At 47.5% G+C, this 25,814-nt stretch overlaps 2 protein-coding genes and 2 pseudogenes across 7 annotated transcripts; 1 reads left to right on the forward strand and 3 right to left on the reverse strand.

The window, feature by feature from the left end:
- Positions 1 to 5,183: 5,183 nt before the first annotated feature.
- Rpl3-ps2 (ribosomal protein L3, pseudogene 2) lies at positions 5,184 to 6,667 on the reverse strand (annotated as a pseudogene).
- A 1,989-nt stretch (positions 6,668 to 8,656) lies between these two features.
- On the reverse strand, positions 8,657 to 16,970 carry Decr2 (2,4-dienoyl-CoA reductase 2). 5 transcript variants are annotated; one of them, XM_087574167.1, is made up of 10 exons: positions 16,771 to 16,970; positions 16,473 to 16,603; positions 15,537 to 15,605; positions 14,608 to 14,659; positions 13,951 to 14,086; positions 11,590 to 11,714; positions 11,412 to 11,505; positions 11,138 to 11,242; positions 10,344 to 10,561; positions 8,657 to 9,136 (listed from the first exon to the last, which is right to left on the reverse strand). In XM_087574167.1, the coding sequence occupies exons 2-9, from the start codon at positions 16,550 to 16,552 to the stop codon at positions 10,344 to 10,346; spliced, it is 879 nt and encodes a 292-aa protein (XP_087430293.1). In that variant the 5' UTR covers positions 16,553 to 16,603; positions 16,771 to 16,970; the 3' UTR covers positions 8,657 to 9,136.
- Positions 16,971 to 18,308: 1,338 nt separating this feature from the next.
- Positions 18,309 to 22,220, reverse strand: Nme4 (NME/NM23 nucleoside diphosphate kinase 4). 2 transcript variants are annotated; one of them, XM_087574277.1, is made up of 5 exons: positions 22,102 to 22,220; positions 20,642 to 21,521; positions 20,383 to 20,484; positions 20,138 to 20,250; positions 18,309 to 18,732 (listed from the first exon to the last, which is right to left on the reverse strand). In XM_087574277.1, exons 2-5 carry the CDS (start codon positions 20,654 to 20,656, stop codon positions 18,609 to 18,611), a joined length of 354 nt encoding a protein of 117 aa, XP_087430403.1. In that variant the 5' UTR covers positions 20,657 to 21,521; positions 22,102 to 22,220; the 3' UTR covers positions 18,309 to 18,608.
- A 1,427-nt stretch (positions 22,221 to 23,647) lies between these two features.
- On the forward strand, positions 23,648 to 25,515 carry LOC103693300 (60S ribosomal protein L34 pseudogene; annotated as a pseudogene).
- The last annotated feature ends 299 nt before the right edge of the window (positions 25,516 to 25,814 follow it).

The following is a 25,814-nucleotide window of genomic DNA, read 5'->3' on the forward strand; positions in this document are numbered from 1 at the left end:
TGCTCTGGTAGACAGAGAGGAGGACCCAGTGCTTGGGAAAATCCCCCAGGGAGACAAGTGGATTTTAGTGCCAGATCTTGTAGTGCATATAAGCCACAGCCGGGCTGCTCCAGGTTACCAAGGCAACAGAAATCAGTGGAGAGGAACCCCCTCCAAATGAGCACTGTTTATTTTGGGCAATTTTAAGGTTTTTGTGTTCTGGATAGGCAAAGATAAACACACCCAGACCTTCATTTGTAGCCTATGGAAATCAATGACACGCTAGAAATCACCTGTATGGCTCAAACCAAGGCACGGGGGTGAGTAAACACTGTTTTGTTTTTCCTTCATTTAACACATACAACCCAAGGCACTTTGTTCTTTTTCTGTAGGAGGGAGGATGTGAGGGCTTTTTTGAGACACAGTTTCTCTGTAACAGTCCTGGCTGTATGTCTTAGGGTTTCCCCTGCTGTGAAGAGACACCATGACTGAGGCAACTCTTATAAGGAACAACATTTAATTGGAGCTGGCTCACAGGTTCAGAGGTTCGGTCCATTACCGTAATGGCAGGAAGTATGGCAGCATCCAGGCAGACACAGTACTGGAGAAAGAGCCAAGAGTTGTACATCTAGATCCAAAGGCAGTCAGGAGAAGACTGACTTCCAGGCAGCGAAGAGGAGGGTCCCAAAGCCCACCCCCACAGTGACACACTTCCTCCAACAAGGCCACACCTACTCTGTCAAGGCCACACCTATATTCAAACCACCACACTGTCCTAGACCTCACTCTGTAGACCAGGCTGGCTTCAAGATCTCACAGAGATCTGCCTGCCTCTGCCCTGAGAGATTAAAGAGGTTCGCCACTGCCACCTGGCTGCTTTACCGTGCTGATTTGAAGATAGTTTTGCTATGTATCCCAAGCCGGCTGATAGTCAATCTATAGCCATGCTGACCTTGAAGGGTGGCAGTTACACTAGGATTACAGTGTATACCACCAAGCCTGGAATGTGGTTGTTGCTGAGGGATTTTGGTTTGATCTCACTGTGTAGTCTAGACCACCCTTAAATCAGACTTCCTGCTTCAGCCTCCTGAGTGCCGGGATTACAGGTATGTGACATCGTTATGGACGAATGCTTTTTTAAAATCTGCATGGAGGGGGGGAGCTGGATAAATGACTCAGTGATTAAAGCTGTATCCTCCTTTCAGAGAGGAATGGATTTCAATTTTCAGGACCCATGTCATGGGACTCAAAACAGATTATAACTCCAGCTCCAGGGGATCTCACAGATGCCCTCTTCTGGACTCTGAGGGCATCTACACTAACACATTCGCATATACTCATAATTTAAAAAGAAAATAAGGCTATAGAGATGGCTCAGTAGTTAGGAGTTACTTCCAGTTCTTCCAAAGGAGCTGAGTTCAATTCCCAGCACCCACGTTGGGCTAGGAACGCCGACTCCAGGTGTTCTGATGCCCTCATCTGTTGTCCAAGGGTATACATTTCACATGCATGGGATATATTCACAGATATATACACATAATGCAAAAATAAAAATAAATTTTACAGAGCTCTGCATCTAAGGAGCCGGAGAGATGGCTAGGCACTTGTTACTCTGGCAGAGGACCTGGGTTCAAGCCCCATCACCCATATAGTGGTTCACAACCATCTGTTATTCCAATTCCAGAAGATCTGAAGCTCTCTTCTGACCTCCTCTGACACCAGGCATGCACATGCATATGCAGATGTCCATATAGACACACATGTGGGCAAACAGTCATACACATAAAAATAGTATTTTAGGAGCTGGAGAGATGGCTCAGTGGTTAAGAGCACTGACTGTTCGGGGCTGGGGATTTAGCTCAGTGGTAGAGTGCTTACCTAGGAAGCACAAGGCCCTGGGTTCGGTCCCCAGCTCCGAAAAAAAGAACCAAAAAAAAAAAAAAAAAAAAAAAAAGAGCACTGACTGTTCTTCCAGAGGTCCTGAGTTCAACTCCCAGCACATGGTGGCATACACCCCTCTGTAATGATATCTTGTGCCCTCTTCTGGTGTATCTGAACACAGTTACAGTGTACTCATATATAATAAATAAATAAATCTTTTTTAAAAATCTGCATTTAAATTGAATGCGGTGGTACAAACGCATAATTCGGACCCTGGGAAGCTAAGGCAGAACGATCAGTTTGTGTTTGAGGCCAGCCTGAGCTACAAAGTGAGTTCCATGACATCCTGGGCTACCATGTGAAAATCTGATCTCAAAAACCACACTTGCTCTTGCAGAGGCCCCTGGTTTGATTCCCAGCCACCGACACGGTGACTTACAAACATCATAATTTCTGGCTCCAGGGGAGCTGACACACTCTTCTGACCTCCAAGGACACAAGGGACACATAAATACATGTAGATGAAAACTCATTCATACAAAATAAATATTTTTTTCCGGAGCTGGGGACTGAACCCAGGGCCTTGCGCTTGTTAGGCAAGCGCTCTACCACTGAGCTAAATCCCCAACCCCAAATAAATATATTTAAAGACGAATGAACTGATTAATTATGGATCTAGAGCATACATAGTAGCAAAATCTTATAATCTTGCGACACGAGAGGCTGAGAAAAAAGGATCATGAATTCAAGACCTGGCCTACACTGCAAGACCCCTTCCCTCCCCCAACCTCCACCCAGAGCTGAGAACCAAACCCAGGGCCTTGCACTTGCTAGGCCTGCACTTTACCACCGAGCTAACCCCCAACCCTGCAAGACCTCTTCTCAACAAACATCCTCCAAAAAGAAAGGCTCTGTAATTATCTGGTACTGGGGTCGCCCGAAGTCTTACGGACAGTGAGCAAGTGCTTTGCCTGTGATTCACACCTACCCAGGGAGGATACTCTTTTATGTGAACTGGATCAGAAAGTTTTCTGAAACTATCTGTAGAAGTGAATATTTATCCCTCCAGAATGCTCAGCTTCTGCCTCTGATGTCTGTGAAGATGTTCAACTCTTATCCTCTGCCATGGTTTGAGTATGCTTAGCCAAGGGAGTGGCACTATTTATAGGCACTTGTTGGGGTAGGTGTGTCACTGTAGGTGTGGGGTTTAAGATCCTATCCTAACTGACTGGAAGCCAGTCGTCCCCTAGCAGCCTTCAGATGAAGATGTAGACTCTCAGCTCTGTCTGCACTATGCCAGCCTACATGTTGCCATGTTCCCAGCTTGATGATAATAGACTGAACCTTTGAACCTGTAAGCCAGCTCCAATTAAATATTGTCCTTTATAAGACTTGCCTTGGTCATGGTGTCTGCTCACAGCAGTAAAACCCTAAGATATCCTCTGAGGCAGAAAGACAAATGAGGCAGAAAAAGCTTCGTCCTTTGAAACAACGCATAAAACAGAACCAAGACAGATAGCTGCAAACCATCGTGTCTTCGTGGTGAACATTTCAGGAACAGATGTACATTTAACTCTGTGCAATATTTGAAATGCTTCTGGCAGCCAGGCCTAGGCATAAAAGCCTAGAAACTCGACTGAGGCTGAGGTAAGAGAATTATAAGTTCAAGGCCCATCTGGACCATTTAGTGAGACCCTACCCCAAGATAAAAAGTAAAAAATAGGTCCTGGGGTTAGAGAGATGGTTCTGTGGGTAAATACACTACTTGTCGCTCTTGCAAAGGACACAGGTTTGGTGCCCAGCACCTACATTGTGTACATGGTAATGACAACCATCTATATATAATTCACCAGTCCCAGGAATCCAGTGTCTTCTTCTGGCCTCCATGAATATCAGGTATGCACACAATATATGTATATATACACAGGCATTATACATACATACATACATACATACATACATATATATATAATGACATGTACAAATATAATGACATATATATAATCACACACACACATATATATACATATAAAATGATAAAATGGAAAAAAGTTAGGGTTGAGCTAAGCAGTGATACTATGTTTGCCTAGCATGTATGAGTCCCTAGATTCAATCCCTAGGACCCCAAAATGCTCCTGGAATTTTATTTTTGTCTTTAAGGAGGTTGTATTGTTGATTCTTGCACTATGAAGCACCAGCTGGCCTCAAAGTTATGGTCCTCCTAATTCAATTCAATTTCCTAAGCACTGGCCTTACTATGGGTACACACCATGATGTTGCTAAGGGGATTTCAGAGACTGTTGATGTGAATGGAGATAATGTAGTTCTTCACCCATCATTGTGTTATAAAATATTTCCACAGAGTGATATAGCCAGGCCCAGGAGCCAGATGGCATATGCTGGATCGAATACCACTATCCTCCTGGCCATAGAAACCTGGGCTTTCTTGCCCTATTGTCTGTCTTCCAAGCCTTGTCAATAGAAAAGTGACACTTGCTAAGGATGCCTGTGACTAGGAAGTCCCCATAGCTGTCCTAGGCCTGCAGGCCTACAGATCTGTCAGTGTCTCTGAGCCAAATGGACCTCTACACACAGGTATGAAACTGATTCCACTCTGGGCATAGAAAATGGTCTGGCTTTAAAGCGCCTGCTTCTGAAGTTGGCTGCCTTGATGGACGAGAGCTCATTAAGGGGCTGCAGGACAGGTCCTTTCCACAGTTTTCTACTTAGATGGGTATGGAAACACACACCTTTCATCCCAGCACTTGGAAGGGAGATGCAGGCACATCTCTGTAAGTTCTAGACCAGCTACGGCTACATATAGGGCTAGAGAGGTAGCTGTGCTAAGAGCACATACTGTTGTTGTTGTTGTTGTTGCAGAGGACCTGAGTCCAATTTCCAGCACTTATGCTAGATATCTTTACAATGCGAACACACAGACCCACACACACCTTTTTTTTTTTTCGTTTTCTTTTCTTTTTTTCGGAGCTGGGGACCGAACCCAGGGCCTTGCGCTTGCTAGGCAAGCGCTCTACAACTGAGCTAAATCCCCAACCCCCCCCCCCATTTTTTTTTTTAATTTATACTATGTATGTGAGCACACTGTCACTGTCTTCAGACGCACCAGAAGAGGGCATCAGATCCCATTACAGATGGTTGTGAGCCACCATGTGGTTGCTGGGAGTTGAACTCAGGACCTCTGGAAGAGCAGTTAGTGCTCTTAACCACTGAGCCATCTCTCCAGCCCCTCCATGCATGCCTTTTAAAGTTTAAAATTTATTTTTTACTGGAAACATTTTACTGATGAGACCCCGCCAGCTGCACGAAGTACTCCTGGCATCAGGCACCTTCCTCCTTGGCAATGCGATCTTTCTTGAGTGGTCCCATGAACGCTTTCTTCCCCTCCATGGTCTGGAAGTGACCATGTCCGAATTTGGACGTGTTGTCAATGAACTTCAGGTCAATCTTCTCCAGAGCCCGACGCTTGGTCTGGACCAGCAAGGACTTCCGAAGAGTAAGCACTCGCTTCTTGGTTCCCACCACACAGCCTTCAAGCATGAGGAAGTCATTGGTCACCTCACCATAATGGACAAAGCCACCCAGTGGGTTGATGCTCCTGTCAGACAGGTCGTAGTCAGTAGATGCATTGTTCTTGGTCAGCTTACCATCCTTGATGAGGTAGCCTTGACCGATCTTGTAAATCTTCTTGTTGGTTTCTGTTTGGTGATGGTAGCCTTTCTGCCCAGCTCGAGCCACAGAGAAGGCTACATGGGCAGGGAGCCAAGCTCCAATACAGGCAACTTTGCGCAGACCTTGGTGGGTCTTTCGGGGTGGCTTCTTTGTATGCCAACGGCTGGTCACCCCTTTGTAGCCTTTGCCCTTTGTCATGCCCATGACGTCAATCATCTCACCCTGCCCAAACACCTGGTTCAAGGGACCTGCTGCTCCTGCCGCCTCTCTGGCCCAGTCTAGCTTCTCAGCCACAGTGCCCCATTCACCTGGATCTCCATCAGGTGTGCCTTCCTCTGGCGCAGAGGAAGCAGACGAATCTGAGTGTGAGCAATTATGCGGATGACCTGGCAGCCTTCATGCTGTTGAAGTCCTTCTCCAGCTGCTTCTTGCCTGTGTCACCTCGCCATTTCTTACAGCATTTGGTAAAAGCCTTCTTCTTAGATGCCACTTTTTTTTTTTAAGATTTATCCATTTATTATATATAAGTACACTGTAGATACACCAGAAGAGGGAATTGGATCTCTTTATAGATGGTTGTGAGCCACCATGTGGTTGCTGGGAATTGAACTCATGACCTCTGGGAGAGCAGTTGGGTGCTCTTAACCGCTGAGCCATCTGTCCAGCCCTAGATGCCACTTCTTATAGAAACGCCTTTTACACTCATCAACTTCTTTCTTTTTTTAAATATTTATTTATTTATTTTATGTATGAGTACACTATAACTGTCTTCAGACACACAGGGCATCAGATCTCATTACAGATGGTTGTGAGCCACCGTGTGGTTGCTGGGATTTGAACTCAGGACCTCCGGAAGAGCAGTCAGTGCTCTTAACCACTGAGCCATCTCTCCAGCACCCACAACTTCTTTCTTGTTCACCTTAGATCCTGGCCAGTCAAGTTCCCAGACAATGTGGGTCATGCCAGCCTTGTACCCTAGAAAGGCTGTGAGGTGAACAGGCTTGGAAGGGTCACCCTTAGGGAAGCTCCTCGCTTTCTCACGATGCCGGCTGCTGCGCTTCTGAGGCAAGAAGCCCAAGGACCCATGCCTAGGCGCTGAGAATTTCCTGTGAGACATCTCGCTGCCACACACTGCCGATAGAGCAAAATTTAAAATATTTAAGTTACTCTATGTGTATGTGCGTGTGCGTACCACAGCGAACCTGTGGAAGTCAGAAGACAACTTTGTAAAGTCAGTTTCCTTCTTCCAGGTTTACCTGGTTTACGAAGATCAAGCTCAGGCCACACAAGCCATGCCTAGAAAGTGCTTTGCCAATGGCGCTGTCTCACTGTCTCTAACCTAGGTTGGCCTTGAACTCACTGCCGTCCTCCCGCCTCTGCCTCTCCAGTGCTGAGAGTACAGATGTGACCTACCACACACCTGGCTCAGTGTTGGGTGATTTCAACAAGAGGATCGCATGGAGTCCGCACGCCACACCTAACATCCTGCCTTGGTGGACTTTATAGCACCGAACTCGGGCCTTCAGGACATGTCAACGGCAACTGGTGCCAATCACAAAATGCAAAGTACTCTCTGTAAGTGGCCTCCCTAGGCTGGCCAACCATTTCCCTGCATCTGGTGCCTCCTTCCAGGGTGTGGGGTTGTATGTGAAGTGCGTACAACCTAAAAGCAAAGCAAACTGACAGATGCAAATGGTATTTGGCAGGGAGAGGCAGCAACCTGGAGGCCTAGCTGTCCAGCCTGCAGAGGTAGGCCTGCACAACAGCCTTTATGGAAGCTCGGGGGTCAGCTCTCTGAGTGACTCAAAAATAAACATGGTACCTGCCCCAAACCGATTTTGGCTTCTCTAGGACTGCATTGCTCAACAAGGCCTTGCCCAAGGCTTCGTGCATCCTGTTCTTCCTGGGCCTATTCTCTGGAGAAACACTGTGTTTCGTTCAGTTCTAGAGAGCAAAGGAAGCTTGGAGGCAGTCTCCAATGAAGCCACTGTAAGGCTCTGTGTGACGGCAAGCATGGGCAAAGGACTAACACCCTGAGAAATAATGAGCTCTCATTGGTCTGCACAGTATAACCACTCCCAGGAAGGTGCACTGGTTGTGCAGAGGTACCCTTGAGTCTTTCACACACCCAAGTCTTTTTTTTTTTTTTTTTTTTTGTTCTTTTTTTCGGAGCTGGGGACCGAACCCAGGGCCTTGCGCTTCCTAGGCAAGCGCTCTGCCACTGAGCTAAATCCCCAACCCCCACACCCAAGTCTTAAAACATTAGGCAGCAGACGCAGGTTCCAGGGGAAGCCACCCTCTTGTCAAGACCCCTCAGAAAGAAGCCTCATCTGGACTATCCAGGGTTGCTAGACAAAGCTGGACACCAAGTGCTCTGGGTGCATCAGCATTGTGGCCACATGCTGTAGCTGGCAGCTAAGTGTAGACCCTTATCTGACACCCGTGGATGGGGCAGCAGGACTGCTTGTACTTTATACATTGAGTGAGAACTGAAATGGCGTCCTCCCTGAGCTGGCCCAGCAGCTAAGAGCTCAATACTGTGCTGGCCAAAAGGGCCTGGAGTAAAACTCCACAAACAGCAGAGCATGCTCAGGATTTGAAGTTGAGCTGGGTGTTCAAAGATGACAGGTGATGGGCTGGAGAAATGGCTCAGTGGTTAAGAGCACCGACTGCTCTTCCAGAGGTCCTGAGTTCAAGTCCCAGCAACCACATGGTGGCTCACAACCATCTGTAATGAGATCTGATGCCCTCCTCTGGTGTGTCTGAAGACAGCTACAGTGTACTTACATATAATAAATGAATAAAATCTTTTTTAAAAAAAAAGATGACGGGTGACTAGAGGGCTGAAAGGTTTTGGGGGCTGGGGGGAAACGCTCCCTCCCACCAGGGTGGGCGCAGTGCCACACCTCCCTCTGATCTGTATTCCATTGCTAAGAAGTCAGGGAGCTGTGCTGCTGGGGCGGCTCGATATGGGAATGTGGTGGGGAGCACTGGTCTCTGTTGGTGGGAAGAGGGTATGAGGGGGAGGACTGGGCTCAGTTGGTGGGAGGAGGGCACAAGAAGTAACCAAGCTGAAGAGACATGGAAAAAAAGACAGGAAACACAATTCAGTGACAGAATCAGTCAGCAATCTTTTAAATTTTCTTTCTAGAAACTTTTACAAATTCCAACTCAGCTATTTTTACAGTAAAAAAGATGATTTTTTTTTTACAAGAAAGTGCATTTTTTTTTCTGGTAAAATCATAGTAACTCTTCAGATACTGTAAGCAAGTATCAGGCTAGGCTCACAATCCGGCCATTTCTACTCAGGATGTGGGCAAAGGAGAGGCAGAGCTTGGAAATAGCTTGATCCCGGAGGAAGGGCAGGTGGGCTTGGATTTCCCAATCAGATTCAACATTCCTCGTGTGACTATAGACCTATGTGAGACAGGAAGCCTTCCCCATGAAGAACACGGCCTCCTCAGTACAACTTTCTTAAGCGCAATCAATGTTTATGTGTCAAAAAAGGTATCCTGGGGTAGAGGACGTAGTTCAGTTGATTCTGTTGCTTTAACATGCTTGAAGCCTTGGGTGTGCTCTTCAAACACTGCAAAAATTGGCATGAGAGATCTTCTGTAAAATCACCTTCAACTACACAGTGTACATGAGGTCCTGTCTTTAAAAAAGAAGAAGGCAGATCTCCACGGAAGGACTCCCCTTCTCTGAGAAGAAAGGGAGGGGGAGGGGAGTGGGATGGGCTGGGAGGAGAGGAAGCTTCAATCAGGATGTAAAGTTAATTAATTAATTAATAAAAATTAATCATTCATCAACATTGAATAAACTTTGTCCTCTGATGAACTTACGAGGAGGAGGAAGAAGAGGAAGAGGAGAAAGAGGAGGAGAAGAAGGAGAAGAAGAAAGTGGAGGTGGAAAAAAGAGAGAGAAGAAAAGAAGAGAAGAAAAGAAAAAGTTGGGCTAGAGAGATAGTTCAGCAGTTAAAAGCACTGACTGCTCTTCTTGAGGTCCTGAGTTCAATCCCCAGCAACCATCTGGTTCACAACCATCTGTAAAGATGGGCACCCAGGGCTGGAGAGATGGCTCAGTGGTTAAGAGCACCGACTGCTCTTCCCGAGGTCCTGAGTTCAATTCCCAGCAACCACATGGTGGCTCACAACCATCTGTAATGAGATCTGATGCCCTCTTCTGGTGTGTCTGAGGACAGCTACAGTGTACTCACATATAATAAATAAAAAAAAAAAATTAAAAAGATGGGCACCCAATGCCCTCTTCTGGTGTCTTCAGACAGTGACAGTGTACCCACATACATGAAATAAGTCCAAGAAAGAGAGAGAGAGAGAGAGAGAGAGAGAGAGAGAGAGAGAGAGAGAGAGAGAGTTGTATCCTAGCATGTACTTCTGTAATCTCCACACTTTAGAGGCTAAGATAGGAAAACTGCAAATTCAAGGCTGTATTCCTCCAATAGGAACAAGGATAAGGTCACTGGGGAAAACCCAGTGTCAGGAGCTCACTTTCTTCACCTTCTTTGAGACTGTGTCTGCGCACCTGGCACAGGGCCCCCTCTGTGCCAGGACAAGGGGAGGGATGCTCCTATGAAAACATGGCTGGTAGTTTATAGCTGCACTTAGAATAAAAGATGGGGGGGTTGGGGATTTAGCTCAGTGGTAGAGCGTTTGCCTAGCAAGCGCAAGGCCCTGGGTTCGGTCCCCAGCTCCAAAAAAAAAAAAAAAAAAAAAAAAAAGAAAAAAGAAAAGAATAAAAGATGGGACATCCAAGAACTGGGAGCAATACCTTACCTACAGCTTAGCAGAGGAGGATTCAAACTCTAGCAGTCGCCCAATGTCATTTGGGAGCGTCATCCAGCTACCACCATCAACCACCAACACAATCCCTGAGACATAGGAAGCCAGAGGGCTGGCTAGGTACAGCACGCTGTGGGCGATTTCTGTCTTGGTTTCGAGTCTTGGAATAGGACTTGAAAGATACTTAAATTTCGAACTGGCCTTGGGGCCTCCTGGAAAGCAATAGGAAGTCAATGAGCTCCTACACCACTGGCATCTGCTGCTCTCTCCAGCTAGTTCTCTCCCTGACCCAGAGCATCTGGAAACAGCGGTTGCTCTACCAAGGCCAACAGCAGACTGACTGAGAACCCACATGAGGGAAAGTGATGTCCGTTGGACACTGAAGACCCTCAGAGTAGGCCAAGTTAGACAGGGTAGAAGGTTAAACATTTAGATAATTTTTTTTTTCGGAGCTGGGGACCGAACCCAGGGCCTTGCGCTTGCTAGGCAAGCGCTCTACCACTGAGCTAAATCCCCAACCCCAAGATAATTTTTTGACTTGAATAAGAAGATTGTTGTTGTTGTATTTGTTTTAAGACAGGGTTTCTCTGTGTAGCCCTGGCTGTCCTGGAACTCACTCTATAGACCAGGCTGGCCTCAAACTCACGAGATCTGCCTGCCTCTGCCTCTGCCTCTCAAGTGCTGGGATTAAAGGCCCATGCTACCACCACCCAGCGAGACAGAATGCTTATATCCTGCTACGCTTCTAGAAGCTTCAATGGATGCCTCAAGCTCCCAGAGAGACTCACCTAATCTCCGCAGACCCTCAGTGCCGCTGATGGCACCAGGAGCCAGGCTGTTGACACGGATATTCTGGGGACCCCACTCCACAGCCAAGTGTCGCGTCATAGCATCTGCGTGAAAGAAATACATATAGGAGGGGAAATTCTGAGGCTGCTCTGCTCTGGGGTAGCCCAAGTGCCAGGGTGAGCTGCACAGTGTCCACAGCTAGGATCGAGTTCATGTGGAGATCATCGGCCTCCAGGGAGAGTTAAGGGAGGCAGCCCATGAGGGCACTCATACCCACAGCCGCCTTGGCAGCGCCTGCATGGAGCTGCAGCACCTGCCCCCGCATACTGAGGGTGGCGGTAATGTTCACGATCACTCCTCCATGGTCCTGAAACATATAAGGGAGGGCGATGAGCAGGTAGCCAACAGGAGGAAACCGCACCACCACCACCACCACCAGGAGGATACCCACCCGGAAGAACTTCTCGTAAAGCACACGAGACACATTGAAGGTGCCAAGGGTGTCAATGTCCACCACAGTCTTAAAGGCATTGAAAGACAATGCACTGGCAGGGCATAAAAAGTTCCCTGCAGCACCTAGAGAACAGAAGGGAAAGCTGGTGGACTGTGGTTCTGAGAAGACAAGGCGCTCGCAGGCTAGGCCCTGTCAAGAACATGAAAAGGAGGGGTTGGGGATTTAGTTCAGTGGTAGAGCGCTTGCCTAGCAAGCGCAAGGCCCTGGGTTCAGTCCCTAGCTCTGGAAAAAAGAACCAAAAAAAAAAAAAATATGGGGATAGACAGACAGACAGACAGTCAGTCAGACGGATGACAGACTGTTGGTTTGTTGGTTGGTTAATATTTTGTTGTTATTTTGTTTTGTTTTGTGAATGTGACCTTATTTGAATATAGAGCCTTTAACCAGGCATGATGGCACACATCTTTATTCCCAGGAAGCAGAGATAGGCAGATTTTCTCTGAGTTCAAGGCCAGCCTGGTCTACCAAGTGAGTTCCAGGACATCCAGGGCTACCCAGAGAATCCCTGTCTCAAAAAACAAACAAAAAAATCCCACAAGAACAGGAAACAGAATGCTTACTATCAAGTTGAGGTCATGCTGAATTAGGGTACACACTAACTGATTTCTTTCTCTAAGAAGAGGTAAGGGGATCTGGGGTGTTGCTCATGAGGACAGAAAGAGAATATGTAAAGACAGAAGAGCCACAGGAAGATGAAGTCAGAAATTGGGGTGACACAGCCACAAGCTAAGGGACACTAAGAAGTGGTACAACTCTGAAAGCTGAGGTAAAGTCACAGAGTGATCCCCGTCGGCAGCCTGCAGACAGCACAGTTCTGATGACACCTGATTTCAGCTTGTGATGGCCTCTAGAACTGAGGGATGGCAACTCTTCTTTGAAGTCACCAAGTTTGTGGCACTTTGTCATTCCAAAGAGGCTAACATACAAGATGTCTGCATTTTTTTTAAATTTTTGACTACTTTTTAATAACATATATGTATATAGTTCTCTTTACTTTGTGTTAAGTGTTAGCCTGCCTGTGTAACATGTGACCATCTGGTGCCCATGGAGGCCATAAGACTGAACCTTGATATATGATCATATTATCAATTATCCAGCATGTAAGTAACATTTGAGTAGTAGCAGATCCAGTAAAATGATTATATAGAATTCTGTTTTGTCTACTTAATTATTCTGAAAGGCTATGAAATCGACTCTCTTCTCAGGGCTAATGAGAGTAACCGGGGCTTTCTGTGTGCTGAGCTCTGTTCCTAAATCTATTACATTGGTTTATAGGTTTATTTGTTTATTTAGAGACAGGTCTCTTATGTAATTCTATCTGTCTTGGAACTCACTATGTAGGCCAGGCTGGCCTCACACTAAGAGATCCCCCTGCCTCTGTGCCGTGAGTGCTCAGACTAAAGGCGTGTGCCACTATACCTGGGAGCCGGCCCATACTTTTAACATGTATTTGCTTTGTGTACATGTACGATGTGTGTAGGTGTGCATGTGCCATGGCATACGTGTGGAGGTCAAAGGACACCTGGTTGTAGTAGATTCATTCCTTCCACCACGTGGGTTCCAGGGGTATGACTTAGCTCTAAGCTGCTGAGCCATCTCCCCAGCCCACCCACGTTTCTGTTGTTACTGCTGTTTTTTGTTTGTTTGTTTGTTTGTTTTTCAAGACATAGTTTGTGTAGCCCTGGCTGTCCTGGAACTCACTCTGTACACCAGACTGGCCTTGAACACAGAGATCCTTCTGCTTCTGCCTCCTGAGTGTTGGGATTAAAGGCTATGCCACCACTGCCAGGCCAGCCTGCTTTTTAATTTTTTAGTTTATTTATGTTTACCTATGTGATGGTGTCCGATCTTGGCATTTCAGACAGTTGTGAGCTGCCATGTGAACGCTGGGAATTGAACCTGGGTCCTCTGAAAGACCAGTCAATGTTCTTAACCACTGACTCCCTCCAGCCCTCAGCCAACTTTTTTTTTTCTAAAGTAGGAATTTCAGTACACAAAAGCACCCTGTATGTGACTTAGCTGTGTTCAGAGGGCATCCAGGGTAGCTTAGGGTTTGCTGACCCATGACTCGGAAAGAGTAAAGCTAGTCCTGTACTCTAGACGGTGGCTCTGTCAAGTGGAAAGGTCATGGCTGGGCCAGGACAGGCGCTGTTACCTGAGTAACTGTAAGGCCACAGTCAAGCCAAGACAAACACCTAGGCTTTCTGTCACATTGCTACCCCTGGAACAGAGTTCTGGAGCTTCCAAACCGCGCTTCCAACTGATCAGAAGACTCCGGCCCCGCTGAACCTGACTCACAGTTAATGAGGATGTCGATTTTGCCAAATTCTTTCAGCGCTTGGTCCACAGCAGCCATGACAGCTGGGGGAACTCGGACATCCATAGACAGAGGGAGACACCGCTTTCCAGTGGCAGCAACCAACTTCTTAGCAGCCTAAGACAGCAGAGAGAGAGTTGGATAGCAGCCTTAGTCCGGAGAAGCAGCGTCAGCCTGGAGTAGCATACCCTTTAGAAATTCATGAGAATGACTCATCTAGGTTATATTAGGACCCCAAGTTTGTTGGGGTACCCCGCCAAGGAGACTTAGCTTGAAAATAGGCACCTCTGGGGCGAAACCCCTGGCGGATGTTGGTTAGACATCCTGCATTCTCTATAGCCTGTCACCTGTCCCAAACTCCACTCCTTACTCCAGGCCATTCCTCCTGGACCTAGATGGCTGGAACGATGGCTTTTAATACTGATGATCCCACTGAACCATTCTGGAACCATATTACTTCTAAAACTGTGACCCAATAACCACGGGACCCCAATAGACAGCCAAAACTTCTAAAGAAAAAAGTCAAGGGTATCTCTAAGGGTCTGCTTCCACTGAGTTCCTCTATGCAAGAAGAAACAGATTTTAGTTTGCTTCTATCCTCCGGGTCTCAGGACTCTTCCCCACAGCCTTCTTCTCACCTCGGACACTCTCGGCAGACTCCTGCTGACGATGACAGTGTGGCAGCCATGCCTGCAAACCGAGAAGGCAGGTCTGAGAAGAAAAGTATGAGGGACACACCCTGGGGAGCTCCCACCAAGTACTACTGCAGAAGGAACTCTCCAAGATTCTTAGTTTCTTGGCCTGAGCCAGGAATCAAGACTGAAACATGGCTGGCGGTGGACACAGCTGAGTAACCCTAGATAGACTACTGGATGCTATGGCTGTCCACTCCTAGGGTTCTTTGATGCGTCTCTGGCTTGGTGTACCCTACCCCAGATACCATGTACATACAGAGTGGGTGTGATGGGCTACTGGTACAAATTTGTGCAGGGCCTCCTGGGGCACTGGAGTGAAGGACAGGGAGCCCATTTTGAGAGAGGGAGCCTCCTGGTGACACAGTGTATGTGACCTGTTCCAAAGGTTTTCACAGAAGCTACACTAACTTATCTAATCTTCATGACTCTGAAGAGACAGAGCTTTGTTCTACTAGGAGAAATCGCATGGAGCCACCAGCTCTGAATAATAACCTAACCTACTCCTTGGGCCTAAGTCAAGGCGTGTGGGACTCGCATCCAGTTATAAAAAGCTGAGTACTGAGGAGGACTGGAGAAGGGTTCTTCTACCTCCACCTCAGCCTAATCCTGAGCCTCCACCAGCTTTGGTAGCAAAGCTCTCAATGAGGCCACAGAACCTGTGTCCAAGAGACACTGTTCTCCCACAATAGCAGAACCCCATCAACCTATGTTGCTCTGAGGCTGGGCACACAGTCTCATCCACTTCTAGGAGACCCTAAAGGTCCTGTCTCCCTACCCCCACCCCCAGGGAACATTCAACTACTCCCCAAAACCCACCAGGATCCAACCAAAGGGAAGTAAGGCAGCAGGGAGGGTTCCAGAATAGTGTGTACCTCATGAAAATCTCGGCGATCCGGAAGCCAATCCCAGAACCACCACCAGTGATAAAAGCCACTTTGTCCCTTCGAAAACAGGAAAATGTAGTCATTTTTAAAAATATTTATTTGTTTTACCAGTATGAGTGTTTTGCCTAGGTGTCTACAGAGAGTTGAGTCCTCATGTGCATACTGAGGATCGAACCTGGATCCTCTGCAAGAACAGTAAGTGCTCTGAACTTACTCAGCCATCTCTCTAGTCTCTAGAATCTACTTTAATAAACAATCTTTTAGCTTGATGCGGGAAGCGTGCCTGGGATTCCAGCATGTGAGAGGTAGAGGTAGGGAGACCAAGAATTAAAGGCCAGACTGGTCCACAAAGAGAGTTCCAGGACAGCCAGGGCTTTACAGAGAAACCCCATCATGAAAAGCGATAGATAGATAGATAGATAGATAGATAGATAGATAGATAGATAGATAGATAGATGATAGATCGATCGATAGATGACTGTCAACCAAAGGTCAATAGATAAGTGGCCATGGAGGCCTTTCACCCCATGAACTTCCACCTAGTGTCGTTGTGAAGGAAAATATGGTTCTGATGAGGAAAAAAAACTCAATGGATTTGCTAGACACAAATCCCCAACCCTAAAACTGCAATCTTTAAAGTCGGCTATTTTTAGACTTCCTAGAACTTTGGAGGTGAAGGAGACTATTTAGCCTAAAGTTTTCTGCGAAGTCAGTTATCAAGAAAGACATGTTTTCAAAGGTGAGCAAGCTTCCTCTCACAGTCCCTCATCCCTTCATTCCAGAACCCCAAGAAACTTCAGCTCTATGATTGCCCAGGAACAGGGTACAGAGCGTCTGTCCTCTGTGCTGTCACATCCAGTGGCAGATTCGTTTTTGACCCGTGCCCCTACTCCGGATCGCTCCTAGTTCCCTGCTTTAGCTCACTGGAGAAGGTCCGGGCAGAAGAGGTGGTGGTATTCAGAAAGACAGTCATCCTCCTCAACGTCAGGCGGCTGCTGGGTCATGTTTGCTGTGTGCGGTCGCGGGTGGGGAGTAGAATCGGGAACCAGATGCACCTTTTCAACGCAATGCACAACGTTTTGCGGGTTGCTCGCCCAGAAAGATCCAGGATCAAAGTCCTGCCCCCACGCCACTCCGCCCCCCAGACTCCCTTCGCGCCCTCCTATCACACACCTTCCTTCTACTCCCAGCTTCCACCTCTTCCCACTCAACCAGGCCCCACCCTCGGTGGCGCGCAGCCTGCTGGGACTGCGAATTGGGAGGAGGCAAGAGGTAGAGGGGTGCTCCGGCCAGTTGAATTCGGTTTCCTTTCCCAGTTGGTGTTGGTGCAGCCGCTTAGTCCATGTACCCAAGCTGGCTGGGTGGCGTGGTATCAGCCGTGGAAGTCGGGACTCCGGACAATTTTGGACACTCCCTCCCAGTGCAGAAGATCTGGAGCTTGCAAACACAGTAGCGCCCTCGCGTGGCTAACCCGGGTGGAAATTCCAGAGTGACCCTCTTGCTGGCTGGCAAGGATCACTGCTCTGAAATTCAAGTAAAGCTGCTCAGGCAGAAGCCAGTGCTGAGAACCCAGAACTGGGTTCCATTGCCTAGATGTCAAAGAGTGAAATGACTTGTCAAATTAATCTCAGAAGCTGTCATAATGTATCTGCTACTGTATCAGTGACTCCAGAATCAGTGGTGAGATGTGACTTACACGTGTCAATGTGAAAATAGATGGACATCAGGCAGTGGTCATCATCATGGTCAGGAGGGAAGGATGCTCTCCCGTGCCTGGGTTGCATTGAGGGAGAGATGAGAGTAGCCCTTGGAGTGTAAGCCTTTACTGTTCCAACTTCAGGAGACATGACACACAATACCCACAAAGACTGGTGTGCGCTCCTACTGCAGGCTCACTAGAAGCCTCAGGCCCCATCTGTTCTTTGTTGCTACCCTCTCAGACAAATCAGATGGGAGGGAGCTATACCAGCACCAGCCAAAGAACTCTGTTTGGATTCTCAACTTCATGGGCCCTGGACTCTTGCTGGTTCATATATTTAACCAAAGTCAAGGGATCTTCCTTCTGGGGGAGTTAAGCACTAAGCTTCAGGTCTTTTACACCATGTGTAAAAGCACTCATTAGAGTGCTTGAGTAAAGCAATTTCCTGGGCTGGAGAGATGGCTTGGTGGTTAGGAGCACTGACTGCTCTCCCTGAGCTTAACTCCCAGCAACCACATGGTGACTCACAACTATCTATAATGGGATCTGATGCCCTCTTCTGGTGTGTCTGAGGACAGCTACAGTGTACTTACATGCATAAAATAAATCTTTAAAACAATTTCCTATGGGACATGGAGCATCATTGCTTGGTGACCTATAGTTGTGACAATGAAGTAAGTAGAATGCCATGGTACCTGGGACTAGGGTGGCACTGGGGGAGTAGTAATCCAGAGCATTACAGATTTGTCTTAACCCCACACCTAGTGCCCCCTATTCCCAGTGGTTTGGGGGCAGGGATGCCAGGGTATGTAAGAGGTAGGTTAACTGAAAGCAGGATTCCACCAGGCTCGTTGTCACTGGGTGGGGGGAACCTTTCCGTGATTCAGCTGTTCCGAGGTCACTCATGCTTCCATCCACGTTCCCATAAACCATTCCAATGAACTCATGGGTTCGCCAACTGGGAATGGTGGGAACTGTTACTCTGCTCTGTAATTGGTGCCCTACCAGAGGGTGGGGAAAGGTCACACAAAGCTGAGACAGCAGAAAGAGTAAGTAGACCATTTCCATTTTAAGCATAAAATTTTAATGTCTCTCCTTTGAGGCAGGCGAGGTCACCTTTGGCAATGCCCCAAAGGTTGCCGGGCACTTTTGTGCACAGGATAAGGTCCAATATTTGTGCTGGCTTAGGATACAAAAAGGCACATAAAGTTGAGGCTTAGACTCCCCTGGGCTGGCGTTGGACAGAAGGGGAGCAGGGAATGGTTTGGGGACATGGGAAACATGTGGGCTTGAGTTCTTGTTGCCAGAGGTAGTTGGTGGTTGATGGGCAGACCCTCAAGTGCAGAAGGCAGTGCAAACTCTCAGGCAGGGTAGCAGCTGCTGTGGTGACCACCGTCTGCCCAGTTCAATAGTTCGCTGCTCTGAAACCATAGCTCGATCTCCCTCTGGGCCCCGTCCACGGAATCGCTAGCATGAATGACATTCCTACGAGAGATGGGAATGGTGAGGTCCGTGCCTCAGGGATAACTTGCCTCTAGCCTGCTGCCCTCTGTCAGGGGATCAAGGTGACTGTATGGAAGAGAGATGTTCTGGAGCTGGTTACGGTGCTACACGCCTATATATAACGCAGCGCTGAAGAAGCAGAGATTGATTGCAGGATTGCCTTTAGTTCATGGCCAGTCAGGATTACAGAGGGAGACCCTGTCTTAGAAAGGAAGAGAGGGGCTGACAGATGGCACAGCAGCTAAGAGCACATCCTGCTCCTGCAGAGAACCTGACCCTTGGTTCCCCGCACCCAAATACTGTGGCTCACAACGACCTGTAACGCCGACTCCGGGGCATCTAGCGCCCTCTTCTGGCTCCCACAGGCACTACAGGCATATGCACGCACAATTAAAAATGAAATAAAAATAAATAAATAAAAGGGAGACCGGAGCTAGAGATGAAGCTCAGTTGATAGAGTGCTTGCTTGCCTAGCACGCATAGAGCCTTGATTTTGCTCTCCAGCGCCATAATCCAGTACTTGGGAGGCAGAGGCAGGGGCAGGGGAAGTACATATTTATGGCTATGCTCAGCAATATAATTAGTTTGAGAACAGCCTAGGGTACACGAGATCCTATCTGAAAAACAAAACAAAACATGAGATCCTATCTGAAAAACAAAACGAAACAACAAAAACAAAAACAAAAAGCAAACGGAGGAGGAAGGAAACAGGGTGGGAAGCAACAGGGGCTGGACATTTCCATCTCTCCTGGCCTTAGTTTCTTCCAAGCTCAGAGGCCAGCCTATAGAGCAACTTCTGAGAGCTGCCTCTCCCTAACAGGTATCGGAGATGACCCTCATGGTTGGCGACCAAAACAGAATACTAAAGAGCCAGGAAAAAGTGGTTTTAGTCAGGCATGGAAGCCTACTGTAAGCTCAACACTCAGGCAGTAGAGGCAAGAGGATAAGGAGTTCAAGACAACCTGGACTACACAATACGCTCAGAGCTAGTCTGGCCTACCTGAGAACATATCTGGGAAAAAAAAAATTGTCTTTTCTTTCACCCTAGCAAGATACCAACTTCTCAAGGATCTTTCTTTCTTCCTTTCTTCTTTCCTTCCTTCCTTCCTTTCTTTCTCTCTTTCTCTCTCTTCCCCCTCTTTCTTTCTTTCTTTCTTTCTTTCTTTCTTTCTTTCTTTCTTTCTTTCTTTCTTTCTTTCTTTCTTTCTTTCTTGCCACAGGGTTTCCCTGGCTGTCCTGGAACTCCCTGTGTGATCAGTCTGTCCTCAAACTCACAGAGATCCTGCCTCCTGAGTGCTGGTATTGAAGGCTTGTGTTACTACCACCTGACTAATACTGGCCTTCTTTACCCTATATGGGGAGACTAAAGGTGTCAGGGTCTCCATACCTGCTGATGTGAACACTGAAGTCGCCCCTGATTGTCCCAGGGGCTGCCTCTGTTGAGTCCGTGTGTCCTATCATGGCCCTTGAGATGTGGACCACATTGTGGCCTTCCCAGACCTGCATCACAGATACAGAGGTTCCTGCATGAGAAGCTGGGGATCCCAGGTGCTCTGAGCTCAATCCAAGCCCTTTCCTTTGCTTGGGGGAGGACACCCCAAACCCCGTTCCATTGCCCCTGTCCTGCTGTACCATGGCCACCACTGGCCCAGAGCTCATGTAGCTGATGAGGGCTGGGTAGAATGGCTTCCTCTGTAGGTCCCGGTAGTGCTCAGCAAGGATGCTCTCTGGTGCCTGTGTGGAAAGAGGGGTGAGAGCAACCCTTGGAGAATAAAACCCCAATTGGTGTCCTGAGTTTGGGGGCACCTTTCAGACACAACTACATAATCTAGCTCCCACAAAGGTTACCTCCCAACCCTTGCAAAGGCAGCCAGTCCTAAGAGATGGATACCTGCAACATCTTCATCCCCACCAGCTTGAAGCCCCGCCTCTCAAAGCGGTGTATCACAGTCCCCACTAGCCTCCTCTGTACCCCATCTGGCTTCACAGCAACCAGGGTCCGCTCTTGGGGCCAGGGGGGCCCTCCTGTAGAAAAGGACAAGTCGGGGGTGAGGATGCTCTGTATTTTCAGGTCTCCCCCACCTAGATCCCTGACAGAGCTCAGACATCACAGGACTGGAAAGTGCCTGCTACGACACAGTAGCAGAAGCTGCCCAAGGTGAAGATGGTCTCCCTGAAAAGGCTCAGATAACTCAGGGGCCAGAGAGGCCTGGTGATCCCCCCACCCCCCAATCCCACCCCCGTGTCGTGCCTCACATGACCCCAGGTACTAGTTGAGCCCCAGGCCTGCCCACAGGGACTTATCCTTTGGGTGTGGAGAAACAGCATTGAAACCAAGGAGTAGGGGCTGGAGAGATGGCTCAGCGGTAGGAGCACTGTCTGCTCTTCCAGAGGTCCTGAGTTCAATTCCCAGCAACCACATGGTGGCTCACAACCATCTGTAATGATATCTGATACCCTCTTCTGGTGTGTCTGAAGACAGCTACGGTGTACTCATATAAATAAAATAAATAATTTAAAAAAAAAAAAAAAGAAAGAAAGAAAAGAAACCAAGGAGTATTAGTGTACGATGTCTAGGCGGGCTGAGTGCTGGGGACCAAGGAATTGAGGACAAGGAGAGAGGATGATTCACAAGGTAGGAAAGGAACTTAGCTCCGAGGCTGGCCCTGGGGAGAACACTTAAGGGAGTCTGCAGTTGTCAAGCTCCTGCTTCGGCCAGGGCATTAAGGGTCTTCTCCAAGATCGAATGCTACTTCCAACAGTCCTAGCCCCTGGTTGTCTCACAAAATGTACCAAGTTAGGAGAAACACCAAGTTAAGAGAGGAGGGATCAGGCTCTATCCTAAGGTCACAATGGATGCCCACTAGACTCAACAGGCTGAAAAGGAGGGGCGTCTCCCGAACTTGCAAGTTCCCCAAGTGACAGGAGACTCAGGGTAGCCCCAGAACGCTGATTCCTGCTGGTCTGTACCTTGTTGAGACTATTCAATTTCCAAGGTTCATGAAAGGAACACCGGTTATCTGGCTCTCAGAAAGCGTTCCATAAATGGATAGCAAGGGCCGAGACCCCAGGAAATGGCGGGGGTTGTCTTAGGCCTGCTCTGGCTCAGGTTTCAATACCCTGGCAACAACCGTTCCATGGGGAGAACGTGACCCCATAGCTTTAGGAGTCACGCGTCTGCTACTCTCCCAGCTCAGGCTCTAGTTTTTGCTGAAAGCCCTGGCCCTTGGCTGCTGAGGGTTGTACTTGCACAGTCCTCCGGGACGAGACCAAGCCTTTGGCTGCCACACGTGCGCAAACAAAGGCCGAGCAGCCGCCATCCGCCCAGTTCCCCACCGGCACAGGACTCACCGGAACTGGGGCGCACCAGCAGGCACTGAAAGCGTGGCCCGCACAACAGCGCCCGCAGCGCGGCGCGATCGAACAAGCAACCCATGGTGCGGGCTAGCCCGGAGCTGCACGCAGCGCGCAGAGGGCAGTGGGCGGTGCCACGCATCAATCCGCCCCGCCCTGCCTCCACCCCAAGGGGCCCACTGGGGCCCCCTCACCTTGTCCCCTGGAGCTAGTGGGGCCTTCTAACACTAATCCCCGTTAAAATCAGGGTGCGGCTCAGGGACGGAGCGCTTGACTGTCATGCGTTCCATAGAGAGAACGTGACCCCATACTTGGGCTCGACCAACCCCAGCACTGCAAGGAAAAACATTAATAAAGGAATAATTTATACACACACACACACACACACACACACACACACACACACACCCCACACACAGTCAAATATTATTATCTACTTTATAGAGGAGTAACCATCGCAAATACCAATTGGCTCTAACTAGGTTTGACAGTTGGACTATACAGTTCTGTTACTACATCTTATTTATTTATTTATTTATTTATTTATTTATTTATTTATTTATTTATTTATTTATTTATTTATTATGTATACAGTGTTCTGCCTGCATGTATGCCTGCAGGCCAGAAGAGGGCATCAGCTCTCATTATAGATGGTTGTGAGCCACCATGTGGTTGCTGGGAATTGAACTCAGGACCTCTGGAAGAGCAGACAGTGCTCCTAACCACTGAGCCAACTGTTACTACATCTTTAATTTTTAACTTATTTATTTATTGGAATTTTTAAAATTTTGTTTAAACATCTCTCTCTAGATTAAAGAAAATTTTTTAATTTGCTAGCAGGGTGGTCAGCAGGTAGAGGCAAGTTCTCTGAGGAATTCTTTCTCAACCCACCCCCAAAGAAAAACGATTTACATTAAACAGTTGTGAGCTGTCCAGGATGGGTGCCAGAAACCAAAAGCAGATCCTCTGGAAGAGCAGCACTGCCCTCTTAACCCCTCAGCCATCTCTCCAGCCTCACCTGTGTACCACAGGTGGGAGCTGGGAATTGTTTTGTTTGCCTTTATGACAAAGGTGTAATCCTTGTTGCTGTACCTGCTATCCATATGTAGGAGAGGCTGACTTGGAACTCATGGCCTTCGTGCCTCCCGTGTCCTTAGTGCTGGGGTGAGAGGAATGCTCTCCCAGACAAGACTCAAATTATGTATTCATTTAACATTTATTTTATTATTTCATGAAATAGACTCTCACAATCTGTGTGAACTTGAAAAAAATACCCTGCTAAGACTAGGGAGGTGGTCCAGGTCTTAAGAGACCTGGCTGGTCTTCAGAGGCCCATGCTTTGATTCCCAGAACCCACACAGTAGCTCACAACCATTTCTAACTCCAGACCTAGGGGATATAACAACCTCCTCTGAGCTCATCAGGTGCCAGGCACACAGGCGGTGCCCAGGGAAAACATACACAGGGAAAATGCCCATACAACATGGACTAATTAAATGAAATTAAAGAAAAAGTTCTGTTATAGTCAGCCAAGGCTATAACTATGGCTGAGGGAGAATTGCAGGTTCAAGACCTACCTGGACAGGAATTTGACTTTAAGACTTTAAATTTAATTCCAGCCCTGTGGGGAGGGGGTGGAGAACAGGGAGGAGAGATGAGGCCTCTCTCTAGTGCTTAGGTTGACTCCAACTCCTGGGTTCAAACTCTCTTCTTGCTTCAGCCTCTGGCTTACACTACCCTTGCCTCTCTCTCTGCCTTTAATTTTAGTACTTAGACCGTTAATATTTCAGTGTTATTGATAGGGATTTAGGTATATTTATTTATTTATTTATTTATTTATTTTCTTTTTTTCGGAGCTGGGGACCAAACCCAGGGCCTTGTGCTTGCTAGGCAAGCGCTGTACCACTGAGCTAAATCCCCAACCCCTAGCTATATTTATTTAGTTAGTTTTTTATTTTGTTTCTTTTTTTGTTTCCGTTGTTGTAAGACAGAGCCTCATGTATCCCAGCTGTTTATTCTCATGTATGTCTTTTTCTTCCTTCCTTCTTCCTTCCTTTCTTCTTTTTTTTTTCTTTTTTCAGATAGGTTCTAATGGTGTAGTTGGCCCAGAACTAGCTATGTAAACCAGGCTGGTCTTGAACTCACAGAGTTCTATTTTTTATTTTATTTTATTTTTTTCCGGAGCTGAGGACCGAACCCAGGGCCTTGTGCTTGCTAGGTAAGTGCTCTTCCACTGAGCTAAATCCCCAACCCCTCAGAGTTCTATTTAAATACCAGGATTAGGGCTGGAGAGATGGCTCAGTGGTTAGGAGCACTGACTGCTTTACCAGGGGTCCTGAGTTCAAATCCCAGCAACCACATGGTGGCTCACAACCATCTGTAATGAGATCCAGTGCTGTCTGGAGACAGTAACAGTATACTCACGTACATGCAATAAATAAATCTTTAAAAAGAAAAAAAAATAAATAAATACCAAGATTAAAAGCATTGCCAGGGCTGGTTAAGAGCCCTGGCTGCTCTTTCTGCGTTCAATTCCCAACAACCACAAGGTGGCTCACGACTATTCTACAATGGGATCTGATGCCCTCTTATGGCATGCAGGTGTACATTCAAATAGAGGACTCAAACATAAAGTAAATTTTTAAAAAAATCCTAAAAAAAAAAGAGTACTGCCACTAACCTGACAATGGTGCAGCGCTCTGGTTTTTTGTTTGTTTTTGGGTGTTTTTTTTTTTGGGGGGGGGTTGGTTTTTGTTTGTTTGGTTGGTTGGTTTGGTTTTTTCAAGACGGGGTTTCTCTGTGTAGCCCTGGCCGTCTTGGAATTCGCTCCGTAGACCAGGTGCCTCTGCCTCCAGAGTGCTGCAGTTAAAGGCTTGCCTGGCCACTGCCCTGCTAACAGCACACTCCTTTAATCCCAACACCCAAGAGGCAGAGGCAGGCGGATCTCTAATTTTGAGCCCAGCCTGGTGTACAGAGCGAGTTCCAGGACAGCCAGAGCTACCTCGAGAAACCCTGTGTTAGGAAAAAAAAGCTCTCTTCCGGGGACGGTGCTTAGAGGCACTGAGGACGGTCCAGTGTTTGACATACCGTCGTAGGCTTTCCTCCAATACAGCCTCTAACAAAACTAGGCTGTCTGAAACCCCTGGCAACAGGATTGTTTACCTTTACACCAAGAAGGGTGGGAAAGCACCTAAATCCGAATGTGGCGGATGCCCAGGCACACTGTGAAGTCGTGCTGTGAGACCTAAAGTCCTTATGAGATTTTCTAAGGCAAAGAAGCACGTCAGGGCCTATGGTGGTCCTATGTGTACCATGTGTCCATGACATATCAAGCGGGCTTTCCTTACTGAGGAGCAGAAAATCGCTGTGAAAGTGTTGAAGGCACAAGCACAGAGTCAGAAAGCAAAATAAATGTGCAACTTTTTTAATTAGTAAAAGTCAAAGCTTGGCAAAAACAAACAAACAAACAAAAACAAAACATAATAAAGAAATAAAGGGAAAAAAGGCATTGCCACACACTCAGCTGCTTTTCTATTTAATTTATTCATAGAGTGTACGTGTAGTGTATGCACGTGTGTATGAGTGTGTATGTGATGTATGTACGTGTAGCAGATGCACATGTATATGTATGTGACATGTGTGTAAGAGTATGTGTCGTCGTGGGGTTGGGGATTTAGCTCAGTGGTAGAGCGCTTGCCTAGGAAGCGCAA

The sequence above is a fragment of the Rattus norvegicus genome, chromosome 10 (genome assembly GCF_021556685.1).
Source record: "Rattus norvegicus strain SHRSP/BbbUtx chromosome 10, alternate assembly SHRSP_T2T, whole genome shotgun sequence".
Lineage (NCBI taxonomy): Eukaryota > Metazoa > Chordata > Mammalia > Rodentia > Muridae > Rattus > Rattus norvegicus.

What these genes read in the sequence shown, in the direction of transcription:
- Nme4 (XM_087574277.1), bottom strand. An exon ending in CTGGGCCAGTGGTGGCCATG is followed by an intron (nt 20,251 to 20,382) that starts GTACAGCAGGAC and finishes TCTGTGATGCAG; the next exon opens with GTCTGGGAAGGCCACAATGT. An exon ending in TTCAGTGTTCACATCAGCAG is followed by an intron (nt 18,733 to 20,137) that starts GTATGGAGACCC and finishes CATCTCTCGTAG; the next exon opens with GAATGTCATTCATGCTAGCG.
- Decr2 (XM_087574167.1), bottom strand. Translation starts at nt 16,552, where the DNA reads ATGACCCAGCAGCCGCCTGACGTTGAGGAGGATGACTGTCTTTCTGAA. An exon ending in GTCTGCCGAGAGTGTCCGAG is followed by an intron (nt 14,087 to 14,607) that starts GTGAGAAGAAGG and finishes CTGCTGTCTTAG; the next exon opens with GCTGCTAAGAAGTTGGTTGC. An exon ending in CGCTGCCAAGGCGGCTGTGG is followed by an intron (nt 11,243 to 11,411) that starts GTATGAGTGCCC and finishes TCTTTCACGCAG; the next exon opens with ATGCTATGACGCGACACTTG.